At 50.0% G+C, this 20,187-nt stretch overlaps 1 protein-coding gene across 1 annotated transcript; it reads right to left on the bottom strand.

Moving 5' to 3' along the window:
• Positions 1–8,740: 8,740 nt before the first annotated feature.
• On the bottom strand, positions 8,741–19,221 carry LOC138811444 (cytochrome P450 2F2-like). Its single transcript, XM_069999177.1, is given in 9 exon segments — positions 8,741–9,186; positions 10,705–10,846; positions 11,386–11,573; positions 12,317–12,455; positions 12,814–12,993; positions 13,621–13,781; positions 18,152–18,301; positions 19,060–19,153; positions 19,210–19,221. Coding segments are annotated over 9 exon segments (1,248 nt in total). The 3' UTR covers positions 8,741–9,004.
• Positions 19,222–20,187: the final 966 nt, after the last annotated feature.

Genomic DNA, 20,187 nt, shown 5'->3' with positions numbered 1-20,187 from the left:
TGTGGGGCTTGAACTCTGGGCCTGGTTGCTGTCCCTCAGCTCTTCAGCTCAAGGCTAGTGCTCCACCTCTTGAGCTATAGTGCCACTTCTGGTTTTCTGGTGGTTTATTGGAGATAAGAGTTTCACAGACTTTCCTGCCTGGGCTGGTTTTGAACCACGATCCTCAGATCTCAGCCTCCTGAGTAGCTAGGATTATAGGCATGAGCCACCGGTGCTCGGCTTTGAGGTCACTTCCTGAACAAGCTGGGCATGCCTCCTTCGGACAATGAGAGTTTCCCCTGGCTCTGAGATCACTTCTGTATCTGCAGTGGTCCTGCCTCCTGTCTTTCCCCATATAATTTCACTCACCCACAGTCCCCTCCCTCTTCTCTTTTCTCTCCACATGCCTCTATCTCATGCAGACTTGCAGTTTGCTCTCACCACAATAAATTCTTTTCTTCCTGAACCATATGGCAGTCTCCTCACAGTGTTCTCTCTCTCTTCCTCCCTCCCTCTCCACCTTCCCTCTCCTTTTACCCTCCCCTTCCTTTCTCTTGTCCTCCTTCCCTCTCCTTCCATTTTCCTCCCTCTCTCCCTCCCTCCCTCCTTTTTTCCTTCCTTCCTTCCCTTTCTGTTCTTCTTTTTTTTTTGGGGGGGGTCTGGTCGTGGGGCCTGAACTCTGGGCCTGGGCGCTGTCCTTCAGCTCTTCAGCTCAAGGCTAGCGCTCTACCACTTGAGCCACAGCACCACTTCTGGCTTTTTTCTTTTTTGCTTATGTGGTACTGAGGAATCGAACCCAGGGCCTCATGCATGCAAGGCAAGCACTCTACCACTGAGTCACCTTCCCAGCTCCTTCCTTCCCTTTCTTCTTCCCTAACTCTCCTTTTCTTTTTCTCCCTCTTGTGCTCTCTCCTTCCTTCCTTCCCTCTCCCTCCCTCCTTTCTTCCTTCCTTCCTTTCTTCCTACCCTCCCTTCTCTTTCTTCCTCCCTCTCTCTTTCCCTCCCTCTCTTTCTTTCTTTTCTTTCTCTCCCTTTCTTTCTTTCTCTTTCTTTCTCTCTTTCCTTCTTTTCTTTTCTTTCTTTCTTCCCCTCCCTCCCTCCCTCCCTCCCTTCCTCCCTCTCTCCCTCCCATCTCTCTTTCCATTCTGGGCAGCTAACAAAGATTCATGCTTTTTTATGCCCTGAGTTGAACACTGTGAAAGCCAAAGGTCCACCATCTGCTCCAGTGTTTGGAGATGGTAGACCATGATATGGCCTTGTTTGTTATGAAATGTGACACATGACACTAATGGCTCCTCTCCTGTCTCCTTGTCCCACAAGGCAGTGAAAGCAGCCAGTACCAGAACCTAAACCCCCATTAAAAATCTGGAAGTATTTGGGAGTTGCTTACTCTGCCATATTATGACACACACAGTGCTTGAGAGATTCAGTTACTTTGCACTAACTACACTGGTCTGCCTGTTGAACTAGAAGGTTCTGGAGAGAGCCAGGCCCGTGGAGCTCAGACCTGAAGCTGTCAGTCAGAGCCTCTGACAGTACTTTTTTCTCTCCTGCAAGATGACAATAATGATGGTACCAAGAGTAGTAGAAGTGATGCACTGAAGGATTGTAGAAAGATCAAGGCAAACTCTATCTCCAAATTTGTAGTCTGAAGCCATGTGTTGGATGTTCATGCCTGACATTCTAGTTACTCAGGAGGCTGAGGTCTGAGGCTCATGGTTCAAAGCCAGCCTGAGCAGAAAATCCATGAGACTCTTATCCTCAGCAAACCATCAGAAAAGAGGAAGTGGAGCTAGGGCTCAGTGTTCAAATTCTCCCTCTAAATCAGTGAACCAAGAAGCTTCCTTCCACTCCTGTAGAAGTCTTGTTTCTATTGCCACAGGGTAGAAATTACACACCAACTTAATTATGTGGGTTGCAGTATTATCTCAGGAGTTGAAATTATATGCTCATTCAAATCCCTTGATTTGGGCTGGGAAGGTGGATCAGTGGTAAAGTGCTTGCCTTGCATGCTTGAGGCCCTGGGTTCGATTCTTTAGCACCCATAAGTAAAAAAAAAAGCTGGAAGTGGCACTGTGGCTCAAGTGGTAGAGCACTAGCCTTGAGCTGAAGAGCTGAGTGGCATCGCCCAGGCTCAGAGTTCAGGCCCACTACTGGATCCAAAATAAAACAAAACAAATCTCTTGATTTTTTTGCCATGAGCATCTACTGCCTATCTGCGCTTAGACCTTTGGCTTGGGGCATCTGTCCCTAGGTCCTGCCACAGGATCTCCTTACCTCTTTTGAAGGCCCAACCTTGGTCCGGGTTGTGGGGCACAGATTAAGGGTGACATTCATCTGACTGCAGAGTGAGGAAAGTATGAAATTGATGGGGAATACCAAGGCAAAAGCTTAGGCAGCTGCCTAGTGCAGAGATCTTACCATACCCAACCTGTCCTCTAATGGTAGGAGGTGGGACCAGTCTAGACTTCTCCAGAGGGTGGAGGCAAATGGGTGGATGGTTCTTCCCTACATATGTTGGGCTCCAAGATGCAATGTCCATGTTGGGCCTGGCCTTGGTTCTCCTCAGCCTGTCTGTCCATCCATTCCCTCTGAGAATGCTTCTTGGGGGAGGAAGACCAGAGGGACCCAGGGAGGGGCCACAGTCCTCCGCCATACCTCCAGTGGGGTCCTGACTCACCTTTTTGGGTGTCTGGAAACTGCTTGCTTCTCCTTCTCCTGGGAGGACATTTTGAGATGAAGTGGGGAGGTCTGTGGGCAAAAAGGCTTGGTGTAAAGCAAGGGGGGAGCATTTCCACAAGGGAGAGCCCAAGGAAGTTTGGATGTGGGAAGAGACACCAGCTTAGCAATGAAGAACATTTCAGGCATCATGAAGGGTGAAGAAACCACTATGGAGATGCAGCTGACCCATGTGGTGTATGTGGGGGGTCTCTGGGAACTCATGGGAGTCCCTGCCACTGGCTGGGGATAGGGAAAAGCAGGAAGACCCCCACCTCCCCAGAGTTGCCCATATGGGGCTCCAGATGCCCAGTGCCACATTGGGGATAGCTTCACAGGTGCTGGGTACCCAGCCTGGCTGGCCAGCCTGGCTGACCGCACAGAAGCCCAGTGGGAATTGGGAACAGAGTCCACCCCAGGACTAGCTCCCACCATCTTGGGAAACAACAAGGTGCTGATGTGTGTGTATGCGTGGGGGTCAGAGGTGGTGGATGCCCCCCTCCCCAGACTCAAACAGGGGTCTGATTCCCACAGTCCCCCGCTGCCGGGAGATGGCCCATGCTGGAGTTGGCGGCTCCTTGGTGGGGTAGACCAGAGAGCTCTGCTGCTTTCCTTTCACTTTTCAATGTCAGTACGAAGACTTGAATTCAGGACCTTTGCTTTGGTTTAGAGTTATTTATTTTTGTTTTATTCATGGCTGGCACTCTGCCATTTGGGCTGCACTTCTACTTTTAGCTTTTTTTGCTAATACATTGGAGATAAGTCTTTCAGATTTTGGGGCAAGGAATGTGGCTTAGTGATAGGGTGCTTGCCTAGCATGCATGAAGCTCTGGGTTCGATTCCTTGGTACCACATAAACACAGAAAAATAAATAAAGATTAAAAAAAGATGTTAAGAGTCTTTCAGATTTGTCTGCTTGGACTGGCTTCAAACCATGATCCTCAGATCTCAGCCCCCTGAGGAGCTCGAGTATAGGCTCCTCTCTAGAAGTTTTCTTGATCTGTATACCACAGTAACATTATTGCACCTCTCTCTCTCTCTCTCTCTCTCTCTCTCTCTCTCTGTCTCTCTCTGTCTCTCTCTCTGTCTCTCTCTTCCCCCTTTCTTGTACTTATTTCATGTGACAATATCTATTGCAAGCCAGGCACTGGTGGCACAGGGCTACTAGGGTGTGTGTGTGTGTGTGTGTGTGTGTGTGTGTGTGTGTGTGTGTGTGTGTGTGTGTGTGTGTGTGTGTGTGTGTGTGTGTGTGTCTATGTGTACCAGACTTTGGGCTTGAACTTGGTGCCTGAGTGCTGTCCTTGACCTTTTTCACTCAAGGATGGTGCTCTACCACTTGAGCCACACTCTACTTCTAGCTTTTTTGGTGGTTCTTTGGAGATAAGAGTTTTGCAGCTTTCTGAATCAGCCTGCTTTGAACCTGAAACAAGATGCTCAGATCTCAGGCTCCTGAGGAGCTAGAATTACAGGTGTGGGGGCCACCAGTGTAGAGTTTGTTTTCTTTTTCTTTCTTTTTTTTTTTTTTGTCGGTCATGGGGGCTTGAACTCTGGGCCTGGGCGCTGTCCCTCAGCTCTTCAGCTCAAGGCTAGTGCTCTACTACTTGAGCTACAGCGCCATTTCCGGTTTTCTGGTGGTTTATTGGAGATAGGAGTCTCACGGTCTTTCCTGCCCGGGCTGGCTTTGAACCGCGATCCTCAGATCTCAGCCTCCTGAGTAGCTAGGATTACAGGCGTGAGCCACCAGCGCCCGGCTGAGTTTGTTTTCTTAATGACAGCCATTCTGACAATTGCTAGGCAATGCAGTGTCATTTAATTCAGCCAAGACAGGTCAGAATCATTATCAAGATAACGTAGCTGGGTGCTGGTGGCTCAGGTCTGTTATCCTAGCTCCTCAGGAGCCTGAGATCTAAGGATTGTGTTTATTTTATTTTATTGTTATGATAATGATGAAGTGGAGGGAGAAAGGAGATAAAGTGAAGCAGAGATAGGGAGAAGCCAGAGGAGAGAAGGGGAGGAGGGGAGTGAAGAGCAGGAGTATGGGGCAAAAAATAGAGGCTGAGATGTTCCAAATACAGAGAGACAGGAATGTGGATGAGAGACACAGACAGATACCTGGAGACATTGTCTCTGTTCTTAGATATCTGCTTTTATGTGTATTCCTAGATATCTGCTTATCTATCTATCCATCTAGGTACCAACTCTAGGCCCAGAGATTAGACAAATCAAAACACAGAGATTGAGCCAGATCAAGAGAAAGAAAAATGTCTCAGAAAGAGGCAGAATCAGACCTAGAGCTAGAGAAAGACAAAAGAAGAGATGGAGATAAGGAGATAGAAAGGTACAATTACTTTAAAAAGGTGGGCGGGGGGAGGGTCAAAAACCACAGACAGAGTGAGGTGTTCTCTCAACAACAACAAAAACAGCAAAATCAGAACCCCCAAAACCGGGGCTGGGAAGGTGGCTCGGTGGAAGAGCGCATGCCTTGCATGCCAGAGGCCCTGGGTTCGATTCCTCAGCACCACATAAGCAAAAAGAAAAAAGCCGGAAGTAACGCTGTGGCTCAAGTGGTAGAGCACTAGCTTTGAGCTGAAGAGCTGAGGGACAGCGTCCAGGCCCAGAGTTCAGGCCCCATGACCGGACCCAAACAAACAAACAAACAAAAACAAAACCCCCAAAACCATCACTAAAAAGCAGAGATACTGCAAGAGGTAGGAGAGAGGGATGGAAGGAAGGAAGAAAAGAAAAGAAAAGGAAAAGATGGGGCTGGGAAGGTGGCTCAGTCTTAGAGCACTTGCCTTGTATGCCTGAGGCCCTGGATTCCATTCCTCAGCACCACATAAGCAAAAAGAAAAAAGCCGGAAGTGGTGCTGTGGCTCAAGTGGTAGAGCGCTAGCCTTGAGCTGAAGAGCTGAGGGACAGCGCCCAGGCCCAGAGTTCAGACCCCACGACCAGACCCCTCCCCCCCAAAAAAGAAAAGAAAATGAAAAAAAGACTAAGTGTAAGAAAAGGAGCCACAGAGACAGAACACAGACCCAGAGACATCTTGATTCACCCAAAATCTGGCAGGTAAGTTTTAGGAGAGGGAGATATGGAACCCACAGTCTTAGCTTTGGAGAACCCTTCTCCACGCCCTCCCTCTCCCCCCCCCCCCCACCGCTCCCTTACCCCTGCTGTGTACAGCTGAGTCACTTTGGGAGATCTGGAGCATGGTGACTTCTCAGGGTTTTTTTTTTTTATTTTTTATCTGCATTCCTTCTTTGCCCTACCCTGTCCCTGCTCACCTCTCCCCTCCATGCCCTGGGCCAGCAGCCATGGGGAGGGGGCTGGCCTGGACAGGAGCAGATCCCGTGCGGCACTGAGTTCCTTTGGCAATTGTTTTTTTCGTCATGGGCCTTGAACTCAGGGCCTAAGCTCTCTTTGCTCAAGGCTAGCATGTCATCACTTTGAGTCAGGGCACTATTTCCATTTTTCTGGTGTTACACTGGAGATAAGAGCCTTATAGACTTTCTTGCCCAGGCTGGCTTGGAACCACAATCCTCAGATCTCAGCTTCCTGAGTAGCTAGGATGGCAGGCGTGAACCACTTGTGCCAGGCTCCTGTGGCATTTTGGATATTGGTTTTCATGTCTCTGGGTTTAAGGCCAATTCTGCAACTTACTGGTCAGAGACCTTGGGGAAGCCATTTCCTTCCCTAAGATTTTCTTGTGTCTAGGGAGCTGGGTTTCCATAGCTCTCCTCCTTCTCCTTCTTCTTCCTCCTATTCTTCATATATATCTATATCTATATCTATACACACACACATATACATACACACATGCATTCTGTGTGTGTGTGTGTGTGTGTGTGTGTGTGTGTGTGTGTGTGTGTGTGTGTTGTGCTGGTCCTTGGGATTCAACTCAGCATCTAGGCTGTGTTCCTTAGCTTTATTTTTGCTCAAGGCTGTAGTTCTACTGTTTCAGTCATGGCTCCATGTTCTTCATAGCTATCCGTTGTTTCTCCATCTCTTAGGGCTTGCTTGTCTCTGAGATTCTGTGGGATCTCACTTGGCTTCTGTCTTCCAGGGTAGGGTGCAGGGATTTCAAGTGTGAATACTAGTTGGGTCTCTTCTTCTTCCTCTTTGTGTTGGGTCTTTTGGATTGCTTTCTCCTCTCTGTCTCTCTCCCATCCATCTCCTGATAAATCTGTGCTTATTCTCACTCTCTTTCTCCCTGTTTCTGTCCCCTCTACCTTCTGTCCCTTTGCCCTTCCCTTCTCTTCCCTCCCATTCCTTTCCCTTGCCTTCCTTCCCCTTCCATTTTTCTTTTTCCCTCCCTCCTTCCTTCCCTCCCTCCCTCTCTCCCTCCCTCCCTCCCTCCCTCCCTTCTTCCTTCCTAACTTCTTCCCTCCCTCCTTTCCTCTCTCCCTCCCTTTTTCTTTCTTTCTTGGACCAGCAAAGATTCATGACACTTTTGGCCCTTGATCTTGCATTCGTTCATTCCTTCCTTTGTTTCTTGGCTCTTCCCCGCATTCTGGACAGCCTGCAGCCTTCATTCTGGACTCTCTATGCCCTGAGTTGAACCCTGTGTACATCTAAGGTTTCCTGTTTGCTCCAGCGTTCAAGGATGGCAGACCGTGCTATGACTTTGTGCCAAGTGACACTAATGTCTCCTCTCCTGTCTCCTTGTCCCACCAGGCAGTGAAAGCAGCCAGTACCAGAGCCTGAACCCCACTGAAAATCTGGAAGTATTTGGGAGTTGTTTACTCTGTCATATTATGACATACACACACAGGGCTGGAGAGATTCGGTTACTGCCCGGAAGACAGATTGCCTGTAGAACTGGAAAGCTCTGGAAAGAGCCAGGGTGGTGGGGCTCAGGCCCGAAGCTGTCAGCAGCGCCTCTGACAATAATTTTTTTCCTCTCCGGTAGGGTGACAAGAATGATTGTCACAGTAGCAGTGGAAGTGATGCACTGAAGGATTGTAGAAAACCCAAGGCAAGCCCTGTCTCCAGATTCTTCCTCTAAATCACTGAACGGGGAAGCTTTTGTCCACTGCCGTAGGTGTGTCCTCCTTTCTATTGCCACAGGGTGTTAATTACACACAAAGTTCATTGTGTGGGTTGCAGAATTATATCAGAAGTTGAAATCACATCCCCACCCAAGTCCCCTTTTGCCTTTTTAAATTTTTATATTTAAATATCAGTAGCAGAACTTAAGTTCAAGACCTTGTGCTTTGGCTTAGATTTATTTATTTTTGTTTTGCTCATGGTTGGCACTCTGCCAATTGAGCCACACCTCTACTTCTAGCTTTTTATTGGTTTACTGGAGATAAGTCTTTCATATTTGTCTGCTTGGACTGGCTTCAGACCAAAACCCTCAGATCTCAGCCCCTTGAGTAGCTAGGAGTAAACGCTCCTCTCTAGAAGTTTTCTTGATCTCCATACCACAAACAACATTATTAGACTTTCTTTCTTTCTTTCTTTCTTTCTTTCTTTCTTTCTTTCTTTCTTTCTTTCTTTCTTTCTTTCTTTCTTTCTTTCTCTTTCTTTCTTTCTTTCTTTCTTTCTTTCTTTCTTTCTTTCTCTCCCTCCCTCTTTCTTGCTCTCTGTCTCTGTCTCTGTCTCTCACACACACTTTCCTCTTTCTTGTACTTCTTATTTCATGTGACAATATCTATTGTTAGACAGGCAGCGGTGGCTTAGGTTTCTGGTACCTCTGTTGCTACTAGGGTGTGTGTGTGTGTGTGTGTGTGTGTGTGTGTGTGTGTGTGTGTGTGTGTGTGTATGTATACCAGTCTTGGGGCTTGAATTCAGGGCCTAGGTACTGTTCCTGACCTTTTTCAGTCAAGGCTGGTGCTCTACCACTTGAACCTCACCCCCACCCTTGGCTTTTTTGGTGGTTCACTGGCAACAAAGAGTCTCTTAGACTTCCAAACAAGCCTGGCTTTGAACCTGGATCTTCAGATCTCAGCCTCCAAAGTATCTAGGATTATAAGTGTGAGCTACCAGTGACCAATTGTTTATTTTCTTAATGATGGCCATTCTGACCTTGGATAGGTAATACCAGTGTCATTTAACTCAGATCTATTAGAAAGATAATTGGATTGGAAATTCCAGGAAAGGGCAAGTCACAGAACACATTGTGCAGGTCCAGGGCACAGGAGATGCATTTCCATCCCCAAGTATTTCTCTCTGAACCCACAGTGGATAAAGGTACAGGATGGATGTAGGATGACAGGCAAAGGGAACGTGACGCTGGAGGAGGGCAGAATATTCCCTAGATAGACACCCCACACCAAGCTCACAGGCCAGGCTTCCTGGTGTGGGGATGTCAGTGCGGGAGCACCCGCAACTTGAAAGGCCTGGGTACATTGCCCAGCCCAGAGCTGAGCGGGGTCAGGTCGATGTCCTCGGGCGCCCCCAGCGGCTGCAAGGTGAAACGCTGCAGGATGGCAGTGAAGTAGAGGAAGAGTTCCATTTTGGCCAAAGGCTCCCCCAGGCACAGCCTGCGTCCTGCAGGGGTGGAGAGGGGAGGGCCAGGAGGAATTAAGGTGAATTAAGAGGGGTGAGGAACTGCACCTCTCCCCCTAAAACTCCCAGAGAAAATCCTGAGGTAGAAAGATGCTTGGAGAAAATGGAGCAAGTGCAAATTCAAACACAGCTGTTCCAGGTTTAAATATTGATAGTGTCAGAGCTAACTTTTGTGTTCTTGGAAAAGGCACAATTTCTGGGCTCTGTGTGTGTGTGTGTGTGTGTGTGTGTGTGTGTGTGTGTGTGTGTGTGTGTGTGTGTGTGTGTGTGTGTGTGCTGGGACTAGGGCTTGAACTCAGCTCCATGAAGTAGTCAGTTCCCATTTTCCCACAAGGCTGGCTCTCTACTATTTGATCCACAGCTCTTCTTCGAGCTTATTTGCTCGTTAATTACAGCTGGCTTTAAACTCTGATCCTCCAGGTCTCAGCCTCCTACAAAGCTCGGATAAGTGTGAGCCACCAGGGCCTGACTTATTATCTGCCTTTTTATGGGTGTGGCAGTTGAGGCTCCGAGAAGAGAAGTAAGAAATCCAAGGCCACACAAGCAGGACAGAAATGGGGTGCAAACCCTCTGGGTGTGAGCTCAGCTCTCACCCTCTTTCCTGGTAATCCCTCTCAGGTAGGGTCTGGCACACACTACTGAATATGGTCATTTATTATTTTTCTCCTTGCTACAGAGTAAATGGGGATTTCTCCCCTAAAAGCAGGAATGAGCCAAAACAAAGCACCAAAGCTGGCAGTACTTCAACTGTGCCTTGTAGTGACAGAGCTTTTAAGTTACTTTAGAGTTGGGAGAGTGACTATCTATGCATTCACGGATAAGCATGGGGTGAGATGGAGAAGCAAGAGAGTTTATGGAGTGAAGTTAGAACTAGGGCTGAGACAGGTGCTGGTGGCTCTGCCTGTAATCTTAGCTACTCAAGAGGCTGAGATCTGAGGATCCTGTTTCAAAGCCAGCCAGAGCAGGAAGGTCCATAAAGCACTCTCTCTCTCTCTCTCTCTCTCTCTCTCTCTCTCTCTCTCTCTCTCTCCCTCTCTCCTTCCCTCTCCCTCTCTCTTTTGTCAGTTGTAGGGCTTGAATTCTGGGCCTGGGCACTGTCCCTCAGCTCTTCAGCTCAAGGCAAGTGCTCTATCACTTGAACCACAGCCCCACTTCTGGTTTTCTGGTGAATAATTGGAGATAAGAGTCTCATGGACTTTCCTCCTCTGGCTGGATTTGAACCATGATCCTCAGACTCAGTCTCCTGAATAGATAGGATTACAGGAGTGAGCCACCAGTGCCCCTTAAAACTCTTATCTCCAGTTAACCAGCACAAAGCTGGAAGTGGATCTCGAGTGATAGAATGCCAGCGTTGGAGGTAAGACCAAGTGAGAACAAAAGCCCAGAGTTTAAATTCCAGTTACAACCCCCCCACCCCCAAAAAACCACCACCAAAACAGCACCAACAGTAACAACAAACAACAAAAACCCTAAGGTTTGGAGACTGACTCATGGGCTTACCAGCTGAGAAGGGCATGAAGGCTGGACTCTTCTTGAAGGCCTGATTGGCGTCTAGGAAATGCTCAGGATTGAACTCCTGGGGTGTCTTGAACTGGCTGGGGTCCTAGTGCAGGGTGTTAAGGAGGGTGATGATGTCCGTGCCCTGTACAGACCAGGAGGGGTCAGTGTTGTGCAAGCTGACATTTCCACTTTACAGACCTGGAATTCCTGGAGATTTTGAAAGGGGGTGAGGGTAGGGCACTGGACTCCATCTTCATCTGGGGTTCCCAGTGATGCTGGTGCGTGTGGTGGTGTCTGAAGAAGGAATGGGGCCTTCACCCCTTTGCCTTGTGTAAGCAGATGTTCAATTCCTGGGGAGGGGAGAATTCTGAAGATAAGGTTTTGGGCCACAGGGGGTCATAAGATTAAGTCCCAAACCCTAGGGATTGGAAAGATGAGCCCAGAGATGGAAGTCTTGTGACAGGAAAGGGATGTGTGATTAAAGACAGTCCCTAGTGCACTCTGGTGTGAGATGGGGTCCTGGGAAGAGGCTGAAGTTGTAGATTTAAGGATCTCAGAGGTGCGATGCTAGGGCTTTTGATGCTTCCTTGCTAAGGCCTTAGAGGGCACTGGTGGCCATGTCCTAGGGAGCCCACGGCCAGCTGTAAGCGCGGGAAGTCGTGGGCCAGGTGCCTAGCACACCTTGGGTATCAGGAAGCCGCGGAAGGCCGTGTCCTTGATGACGCGGTGCGGCAGGTTCATGGGGATGACGTCAGCGAAGCGCTGCACCTCGTGGATCACGGCGTCGGTGTAGGGCATGGCCGCGCGGTCCTCCAGCGTGGGCTGTCGCGAGCGGCCCACCACGGCGTCGATCTCTTCCTGCACGCGGGCTGGAGGCAGAGGAGGGAAGGCGGGGAGGGGCTGGGCACCAAGCGTGTGCAAGGTGCACGAGAGGGGCTACTGCTGCAGTGTGCATGTGTGTGTGTGTATGCAAATTCGAGTGAGTGCAAAAAGCAGGGGGGAGCCCGGGAGCCAGTGTCATGCTTTGTGGGTGGGACTTCCGGTGCACCTGGGATTCTGGGTGGGGCTTCCAGGGCTGGTTGACTGATGGGTACAGTGGTTGGTTGGATGGTGCACGCATGTGTGTGTATTGGGTGGGGCAGGAAAGAAACTTGGGGATCTACCCAGAGGCTGGACCTCAGGAGTTGGGAGTTGCAGACAGGGCTTTGTGGATGAGGTAAGACAATGGGGGGGGGTGGGTTGTGTCTTGGACTTGCTCCAAGGTGGGGACTTGGGAGGCGTAGTTAGGGGCCCGGCTGGAGAGATGGATTGGGTATGTGGCCACAGGCATCAATTGGGAGATATGGTTGGAGGGGTGGTCAGGGGCGTGGTTAGGGGTGTGGCTTTACATGGGACATGTGGGCGTGGTTAGGGGCGTGTTCTGGGCAAGGATTGGGGGCGTGGCTTTGGGCAGGGCTGGGAAAGGACCTAGAAAAGTGGTCATAGGTGGGACCCCTGCAGCGCGGGTAGGACCCTTGGTAGCAGGTGTAGACCCCTAAGGGTTTGGCTGGGCCACCTCAGGCGTTAGAGTTATGTGGATAGGACTCAGGGCCAGGTGGCAGGGGGGCAGCACCTTGAATTTTGGGGTATTTCATTAGTATGAGGAAGGCATGGCGCAGCGTGGTGCCCACTGTCTCGGTGCCACCGAAAAGGAGGTTATGTGTGGTCATCAGCAGGGTGTCCATTTGGAAGTGGGTGAGCGGGTCCTTCTCCTGCCGAGGCTGACACATGACGGTACAGGCCGGGGCCAGGGGATCCCATTCCCAAACCGGTGCCGCCAATGCTGCTGGGTGCCAGGTTGGCTCATTCCCTGGTTCCCTTTCCAGGAAGATGGGTGTGGGGGGGTGGTTTGGGGAGGCGCAAAGGCCAGCTGGGGAAAATCTCAGCCTCAGGCTCCAGGATGAACTGGGCAGTGGCAAGGTCTTATTGAGCTGTTAATTGGCGCTGTCTCAGCAGTGCCAAGTACCCCAGCCCTTGCCTAATCTGGGATCCCTGGAGATTTGAGGCCAGGGTAGCAAGAGGGTTGGTTTCAGGCTAGACTACAGGTGTGATCTCCAAGCTGAGGATTACCTGTGCCATCTTGGTGAGGAAACAATTGATGAAGTCCCGGGAGTTGTCAGGGTCTAGGGTAGCCTGGTATTCACGGATGCTGCAAGTGATCAGATCTTTCATACCTCTGAAGTTCTGGAACATTCGTCGGTGCGATCCCACAGGCAGCCAGTCCAGAAGACCCGGGAAGATGTTGTATAGCTGGGGAGTGGGAAGAGTTGGAAGGGCTTGGAGGAGTAGGCAGAGTTTTCTTTTCTTTCTTGTGCCTGCTGCCTGGGTCTTGAACTCAGGGCCTGGCAACTGTCCCTGAACTTCTATGCTCAAAGTTAGCTCTCTACCACTTCAACACACTTCTTTTTGGCTATTTGGTTGGTTAATGAGAAATACGAGTCTCATAGACTTTTTTGGTCTAGGCTGGCTTTGAACTGGATTTCTCAGATGTTAACCTGCTGAGTACTAAGATTACAGGCATGAGTTAACCAACAGCGTTAGGATGGTATTTTGGGGGGAATGGATGAAGTTAGGGGAAGAGGACATCGGGTAAATGAAGAGCTTTAAGCCACTTTAGGGATGTGGGTGGCAGAGCTGGCAAGTTGGTAGACTGGGTCAGTTAAGGTTTCTTCTGCAGAGGGATGTGGCCAAATAAGAACTGGGTGTCCCTACTGGGTCCACGCAGGGCCTTTCTCCAGAGAGGCGTGGCCAGACTTGTTCTTTGGTGGTCCCTTCTCTGCTGGCTATTTCCAATTTGTGTTTAAATACCGGGAACCACACCCCCTCCCACCCCAGCCCCAGCCCAGCTCTCTCCCATCTCTCACTCTGCTGACTGACCTCGCCCCAGGGGTTGCTCATGATCTGGAAGTTGTCATTGATGAAGCGGATAATGGCCAGCAAACGCTCGTCGCTGTAATCGAAACAGTGGCCGAAGATCACAGAACAGATGATGTTGGACACGGAGCGGCTCAGCACGAACACGGGGTCGAAGAGCTCACCTGAAGCGTGGAGAAGGCGGGAGAAGGTGTGAGGCGCGGATTTGGGAAGACACCCCGCGCCACCCAAGGCCCTCAAACCCATGCAACCTCAGCTGGAATTGCCACGCTGGCATGCAACCACTGACCCAGTCCACATCTTGCAGCACCCACAGGGCCACCCAGCATACAAGCCGTATACCAGACCCAGAAAATATCTGGCAACAGGCTGGGCATCTGAAAACCACGACATTCTGCAAATCTCAACAAGACGATACCAACAAAACAGGCTGTGCCTGAGACCACGCAGCCCATTCCAGATGATCAGAATTCACAGAACACAGCAGCAATCTCACAGTGCACACACTTACCCACACACAGGAACACAATCCTCAAAACCTCCAACAGCCAAACAGACCACACCCAACAAGAGCAGAGGAACCCATCTCAACAGAGCCACCAAGACCCACTAGTCCCAGCCCAGTCTGCAGTTAAAGAGACTTAATTTGAAGGTTGACTTGGGCTCTCCTTAGTCCTGAGGTGACCTGGGCCAGAATGAATCTCTTTCTCTGAAACTTTTCTCTTGTCAAATGGGCTCCATGGCAGTGCCCTGCCTCTTTGTGAGGCTGTTAGAAGACATCAGTGTTCAAGGGTGGAAACTCCTGATAAGATCTGACCCATTAGGAGACTGTAGCATAATGCTTCCCCCTCACAACCACCAAAACATTGATGTCCCCTTCCCTACAACCCTGTAGAGAGCTGCGAGAGGCAGCACCTGGAAGATGGAGCTGGCTTCCGCCCTCCGCCTTCCCGATGGCGAGTGCTCTCGTGGTAAACAACTCCTTATATGGCTAAGGCAAAGAATCTGGCTTGCTTCCGTGCACCTGAACCTATTGGTGGTTCCCACGTGGCGTATCAGGGTTGGCTACCCAGCGGGTACTTAAGGCTGTGGGGAATTCTCCCCGGGGTTGGGGGTCAGAAGATTACTCAAAGGTCCTGAATAAACTGCAGAGAGAAGAGTCCGGTGTCGCATCTTCCTTGCTGGTTGAGGCGGTAGCATCACGTGGTGGCCCGTACGGGGAACTCAGCCACGAGGACTCAGAACTCTCTGCGGTCAGGGTGGTGCACCGGTAAGTTCCCAGGTAAAAGGGGAATCCGCGACAAAAGCGGGGGTAAGTCCCCAGGTAAAAGGGGAATCCGCGACAAAAGCGGGGAGTAAGTTCCCAGGTAAAAGGGGAATCCGCGACAAGAGCGGGGGGGATTTTTGCTCTTCTCTGTAAGATAGGGAAAGAGCGAGAACCCGGGGCTAGTCAGTAGAGTAGCCAAAAGTGAAAGTAAAAGTTTGTTTACCAGCTTTAAATGTTTAAAACATGGGCGTTTCTTCTTCGCACCCAATTTTTTTGGCTCTCAATGAGCTACTGCACTCAAAAAAGTTAAAAATAAAAAAGAGTACTTTAGAGAGATTTTTGAATGAATGTGACATCGTTGCCCCGTGGTTCGCTGTCTCCGGAAGCCTCACAGTGGCCTCTTGGGAGAAACTAGGGAGGGACCTAGATTTTGCCTCTGAACAAGGAACGCTTAAGAGCGGAGTGAGACCAATATGGAAACTGATAAGAGGCTGTCTCGAGGACCAGCGTTGCAGTGAGGCAGTAGAGAATGGTCAGGCCGCCTTAGAAATGCTGCAGGAAGAAAGATCGGAAAGGGCAGACAGCGAAAAGGAGGAGAGCAGGGGGGAGGGGTTATACCCCGATCTTGCCGAACTAGAGACCTCTGAGTCTACAGACTCAGAGAAACTACAATCACTCATAGAACAAATAGAAAAAACAAAGATAAGAAAGAGGAGGAAAGGGAAGGAGAGAGAGGACCCAGATAAAGACAAATGCACGCCCTCCATGCACCGCGCCACACCTATGGCCCCTCCGCTCTATGCGGAGGACCCCGGGAGTGGCAGCCCCGGCTGTTCTTTCAGCCCAGATGTGTGGAAAGCGGTCAGAACTGAGTTACATCTAGCCTGTCCAATATTTCAGGATCCACAGGGACAGGGGTATCATGAACCCTTAGATTTTAAGGTTATAAAATCTTTAGCTGAGTCTGTGCGGACGTACGGAATCACAGCCTCCTTTACTGTAGCCCAGGTGGAGGCCCTAAACAGACACTGCATGACACCCGGTGAGAGTGGGCTCGCACGAGCTTGTTTGAGCCCAGGTCAGTATTTAGATTGGAAGGCCTTTTTGTTTGAATTTGCTAGTGAAGAGGCTGCAACCAATCAGGCTGCGGGGAACCCAGCTTGGGACAGAGATATGCTGCTTGGACAGGGGAGATTCGCCAATCAGCAGATAGGCTACCCGGTTCAAGTTTATGAACAAATCAATAACATTGGCATAAAGGCATGGAAGGCCTTACCAAATAAAGGCGAGGTGAGTGGCAATCTCACCAAAATCCTGCAGGGCTCTACGGAGCCGTTTTCGGACTTTGTTGCTCATATGGTCGAGGCTGCTGGCAGAATTTTTGGTGACCCAGACACAGCCATGCCATTAATTAAACAGCTTGTTTACGAGCAGTGCACTAAGGAATGCAGAGCCGCCATAACCCCATATAAGAATAGGGGACTAGAAGCATGGATGAAAGTTTGCAGAGAGCTGGGCGGACCACTAACTAATGCTGGATTAGCTGCTGTTGTGGTGCAATTAACCCAGAAGAAAGGGGCTGGGAAGGTGGCTCAGTGGTAGAGCATTTGCCTTGCATGCATGAGGCCCTGGGTTCGATTCCTCAGCACCACATAAGCAAAAAGAAATGAAAAAAGCCGGAAGTGACGCTGTGACTCAAGTGGTAGAGCGCTGGCCTTGAGCTGAAGAGCTGAGGGACAGCGCCCAGACCCAGAGTTCAGGCCCAGGAATAAAACCTATTCAAAAAATGCTGCAAATTTGTCTAAACAGTTGTCTAGTTATCTTTTAGGTAATTGAACTGGGGAGTTCGACAGCCTGATGGAACAGCTCAGGGTTGCCATCGTCATGGTGAACTCGACCCAAGTGGATGCCGGATTGGCGGAGGGGTTATCTTCATGGATCTCCGCTGCTATGAATCATCTTAAGGAATGGGCGGGTTTGGGAGCCCTGACAGGCCTCCTGGTGTTAGCCTCCTTGGTATGTCTGTGGTGCATTTGCCAAATTAGAGGTTCTCAGCGTCGCAGTGCAGCCATGATTATCCAAGCCTTTACAGTCATTGGAGCAGGTCAGTCCCCCCAAGCGTGGCTTGCCACCCTAAAACAATGAACACAGATTGCAAAGCCAAAGTACTGCAGTCGAGAGGCATGAGTTTTGCCCTCGAGGAGAGCATGTTTGATTGCACACGGGTTCGATTCGCCTTTTCCCGTCCTTGTGAAAAACGAATCAATGGACAGGCTGAGTCATCCCTAGAGAAGGTACCCTCTGGGAGAAGGCTTGTATGCAGTCCTTGCATTGCACAACAGGGATCAGACCTCTGTTCTCATCTGTGTTCTTTAAACAAAAAAGGGGGAACTGTAGAGAGCTGCGAGAGGCCGCACCTGGAAGATGGCGCCGGCTTCCGCCCTCCGCCTTCCCGATGGCGAGTGCTCTCGTGGTAAACAACTCCTTATATGGCTAAGGCAAAGAATCTGGCTTGCTTCCGCGCACCTGAACCTATTGGTGGTTCCCACGTGGCGTATCAGGGTTGGCTACCCAGCGGGTACTTAAGGCTGTGGGGAATTCTCCCCGGGGTTGGGGGTCAGAAGATTACTCAAAGGTCCTGAATAAACTGCAGAGAGAAGAGTCCGGTGTCGCGTCTTCCTTGCTGGTCGAGGCGGTAGCGACACAACCCGTGAATAGACTGTCTTGTTTCTCATGGTAAAAGTGACTTTACAGATGCGATAAAGAATGGGGAGAGCCAGGTGCTGGTGGCTCACGCCTGTAATCCTAGTTACTTAAGAGGCTGAAATCTGAGTATCACAGTTCAGAGGGAGCCTGGGCAGGAAAGTCATGAGACTCTTATTTCCAATTAATTAAAAGCCAAAAGCTGCACTGTGGCTCAAAGTGCTAGAACACCAGCCTTGAGCAAAAGAGCTCAGGGACAGTACCAGGCTCTGAGTTCAAGCCCTGTGACCAATCCCCCCCCCCCACAAAAAAAAGAATGAAGAGAATAAAAAAGAAAGTTAAAAAAAGAAAAGAAAATAATAATTATGGGAGAGCCAGGTGCTGGTGACTCATGCCTGAAATCTTGGTCATAAGTGGACCCTCCTCTAGGGGCGCTATTCTCATAATGAGTCAAGGAAGGCCCCTTCAGAAGTCTTGCATTCACCACAGTGCCTACTGAGAAGGATGGGTGTGGGTTAGGGGTGCAGACTGCATTCATTAAGAACCCTCCTCCCCCCCCCCCACCTTGTGTATTCTGCAGGGACTCCAACAGGAAGCTGCTTTCCTCCAGGATCCGCTCCTCAATGCTTCTCTTTCCCATCCCAAAGTTCCGTAGTATCTGGACAGAGAACCTTCTCAGGGCCTTCCACCGTTCTCCATTGGAGAAAGCGATGCCTGGGGAGAGGAGCAGTGCTTAGCTCAGTGGACAACTCAGCCCCTGACCACCCCCCCTTTTCCTGGTGTTTGCTGGAAGGGAGACTGAGTCTCTTTCCAGGGAACCATCCCTGACCCTCCAGGCTGAGCCAGGTTGTTTTCTTGGAGTTTTCACGGGGCCGTGGGCTTTCCTTTCCCCACTTCTGAACATTCTGACTATTTCTTTAAGGACCCCATGACTGCTGGATGTTGGTGGCTCCCACCTGTCATCCTAGCTACTCAGGAGGCTGAGATCTGAGGATCATGGTTCAAAGCTAGTCTGGGTAGGAAAGTCTGCGAGACTTTTATGTCTAATGAACCACAAAAAAAGCCAGAAGTGGAGCTTGGCTCATGTGGTAGAGCACCTGTCTTAAGCACAAAACTGGAGTTGCATAGTGATGGGGATTGGGATGGCGGTACCATTCAAGGTTCTGGAGTGACGGGGGTGAGGAGGAGAAGCTTAGGGAATGGTGGAGAAAGGAGGAGGCTTACCATTGCCTTTAGTAAAGTTAAAAAACACTTGGTAATCTCCACGGCCACTGAACTCCTCCCCCTGGTCCACCAGCACCTCCTTCACCGTTTGGTACCTGCTGAGTACCACGACTCTCCTGGGCCCCAGGTACACGGTGTACATGGAGCCATATTCCTTGCTCAGCTGAGGATGGAAGGAGGTCACAGGGGCCTCTTCCCCCTCCCCCTCTCCCACCCCATCCTGTTCCCCCAAGGCCCCATGCCAGCACCTTGGTGAGTGAGGTCAGCAAATCTTGGGAGCGGAGCTGCAGCAGGTTTCCCAGAATGGGGAGAGGCCTGGGGCCCGGGGGCAGCCGGCCCTTGCTGCGAAAGCCAAAGGACAGGAGCAGGTAGATGCTGGCCAGCAGCAGGAACAGCACCGCGGTGCCCATACCGTCCATGCCCAGGCAGCTGCTGGGTCTGGAAAGCAAAGGGAGATGAGAGTAGGGGCCTATCAGTCCTCTCTCCTTCTGGAGTCTTCCTTCCTCAGGTCCTGGCAATGGGGCAGGTGGAGAAGGCAGGGAGATAGAAAGAAGCAGAGATAGGGAGAAGTCAGAGGAGAGAAGAGAAGGGGAGGAGGGGAGTGAAGAGCAGGAGTATGGGGCAAAAAATAGAGGCTGGGATTTTCCAAATACAGAGAGACAGGGATATGGATGAGAGACACGGACAGATACCTGGAGACATGTCTCTGTTCTTAGATGTTTATCTATCTATCTATCTATCTATCTATCTATCTATCTATCTATCTATCTATCTATCTATCTATCTATCTATCTATCTATCTATATGTCTGTCTGTCTGTCTGTCTGTCTGTCTGTCTGTCTCAATCTCCATCTATGTATTTTCCTATCTATAAATGTACCCATTCCATAACAAGATGTAAATGTACACAAACACAGAGATTAATTAGGTAAATCAAAACAGAGGATTGAACCAGATTCAGAGAGAGAGAGAGAGAGAGAGAGAGAGAGAGAGAGAAAGAGAGAGAGAGAGAAACTCTCAGAAAGAGAGGCTAACAGAGAGGCATAATCAGACCTAGAGCTGAGAAAGACAGAAGAGATGGAGATGAGGAGACAGCGAGGTATAGTTATTTACATCAACAACTACAACCACAGGAGGAAGTAGGCTTTGTGTCCAAAACAATAAAAACAGAAAACAGAAAAAAACAAAACCACACACCCAGAGAGATAGACACTGCAAGACAGGAAGAGAAAAGAAGAGAGAGTGGGGGGTAGGGAGAGAAAGGAGAGAGGCAAAGACTGACTTAGACAAAAAAGAGCCACAGAGACAGAACACAGACCCAGAGACATCTTGATTCCCCTAGAAGCTGGCAGGTAGGTTTGGGGAGAGGGAGATAT

Source organism: Dipodomys merriami, unplaced genomic scaffold (assembly GCF_024711535.1).
Source record: "Dipodomys merriami isolate MVZ:Mamm:240054 unplaced genomic scaffold, mDipMer1.0.p SCAF_106, whole genome shotgun sequence".
Classification (NCBI taxonomy): Eukaryota; Metazoa; Chordata; class Mammalia; order Rodentia; family Heteromyidae; genus Dipodomys; species Dipodomys merriami.
This window is presented reverse-complemented; position numbering and strand designations above follow the sequence as displayed.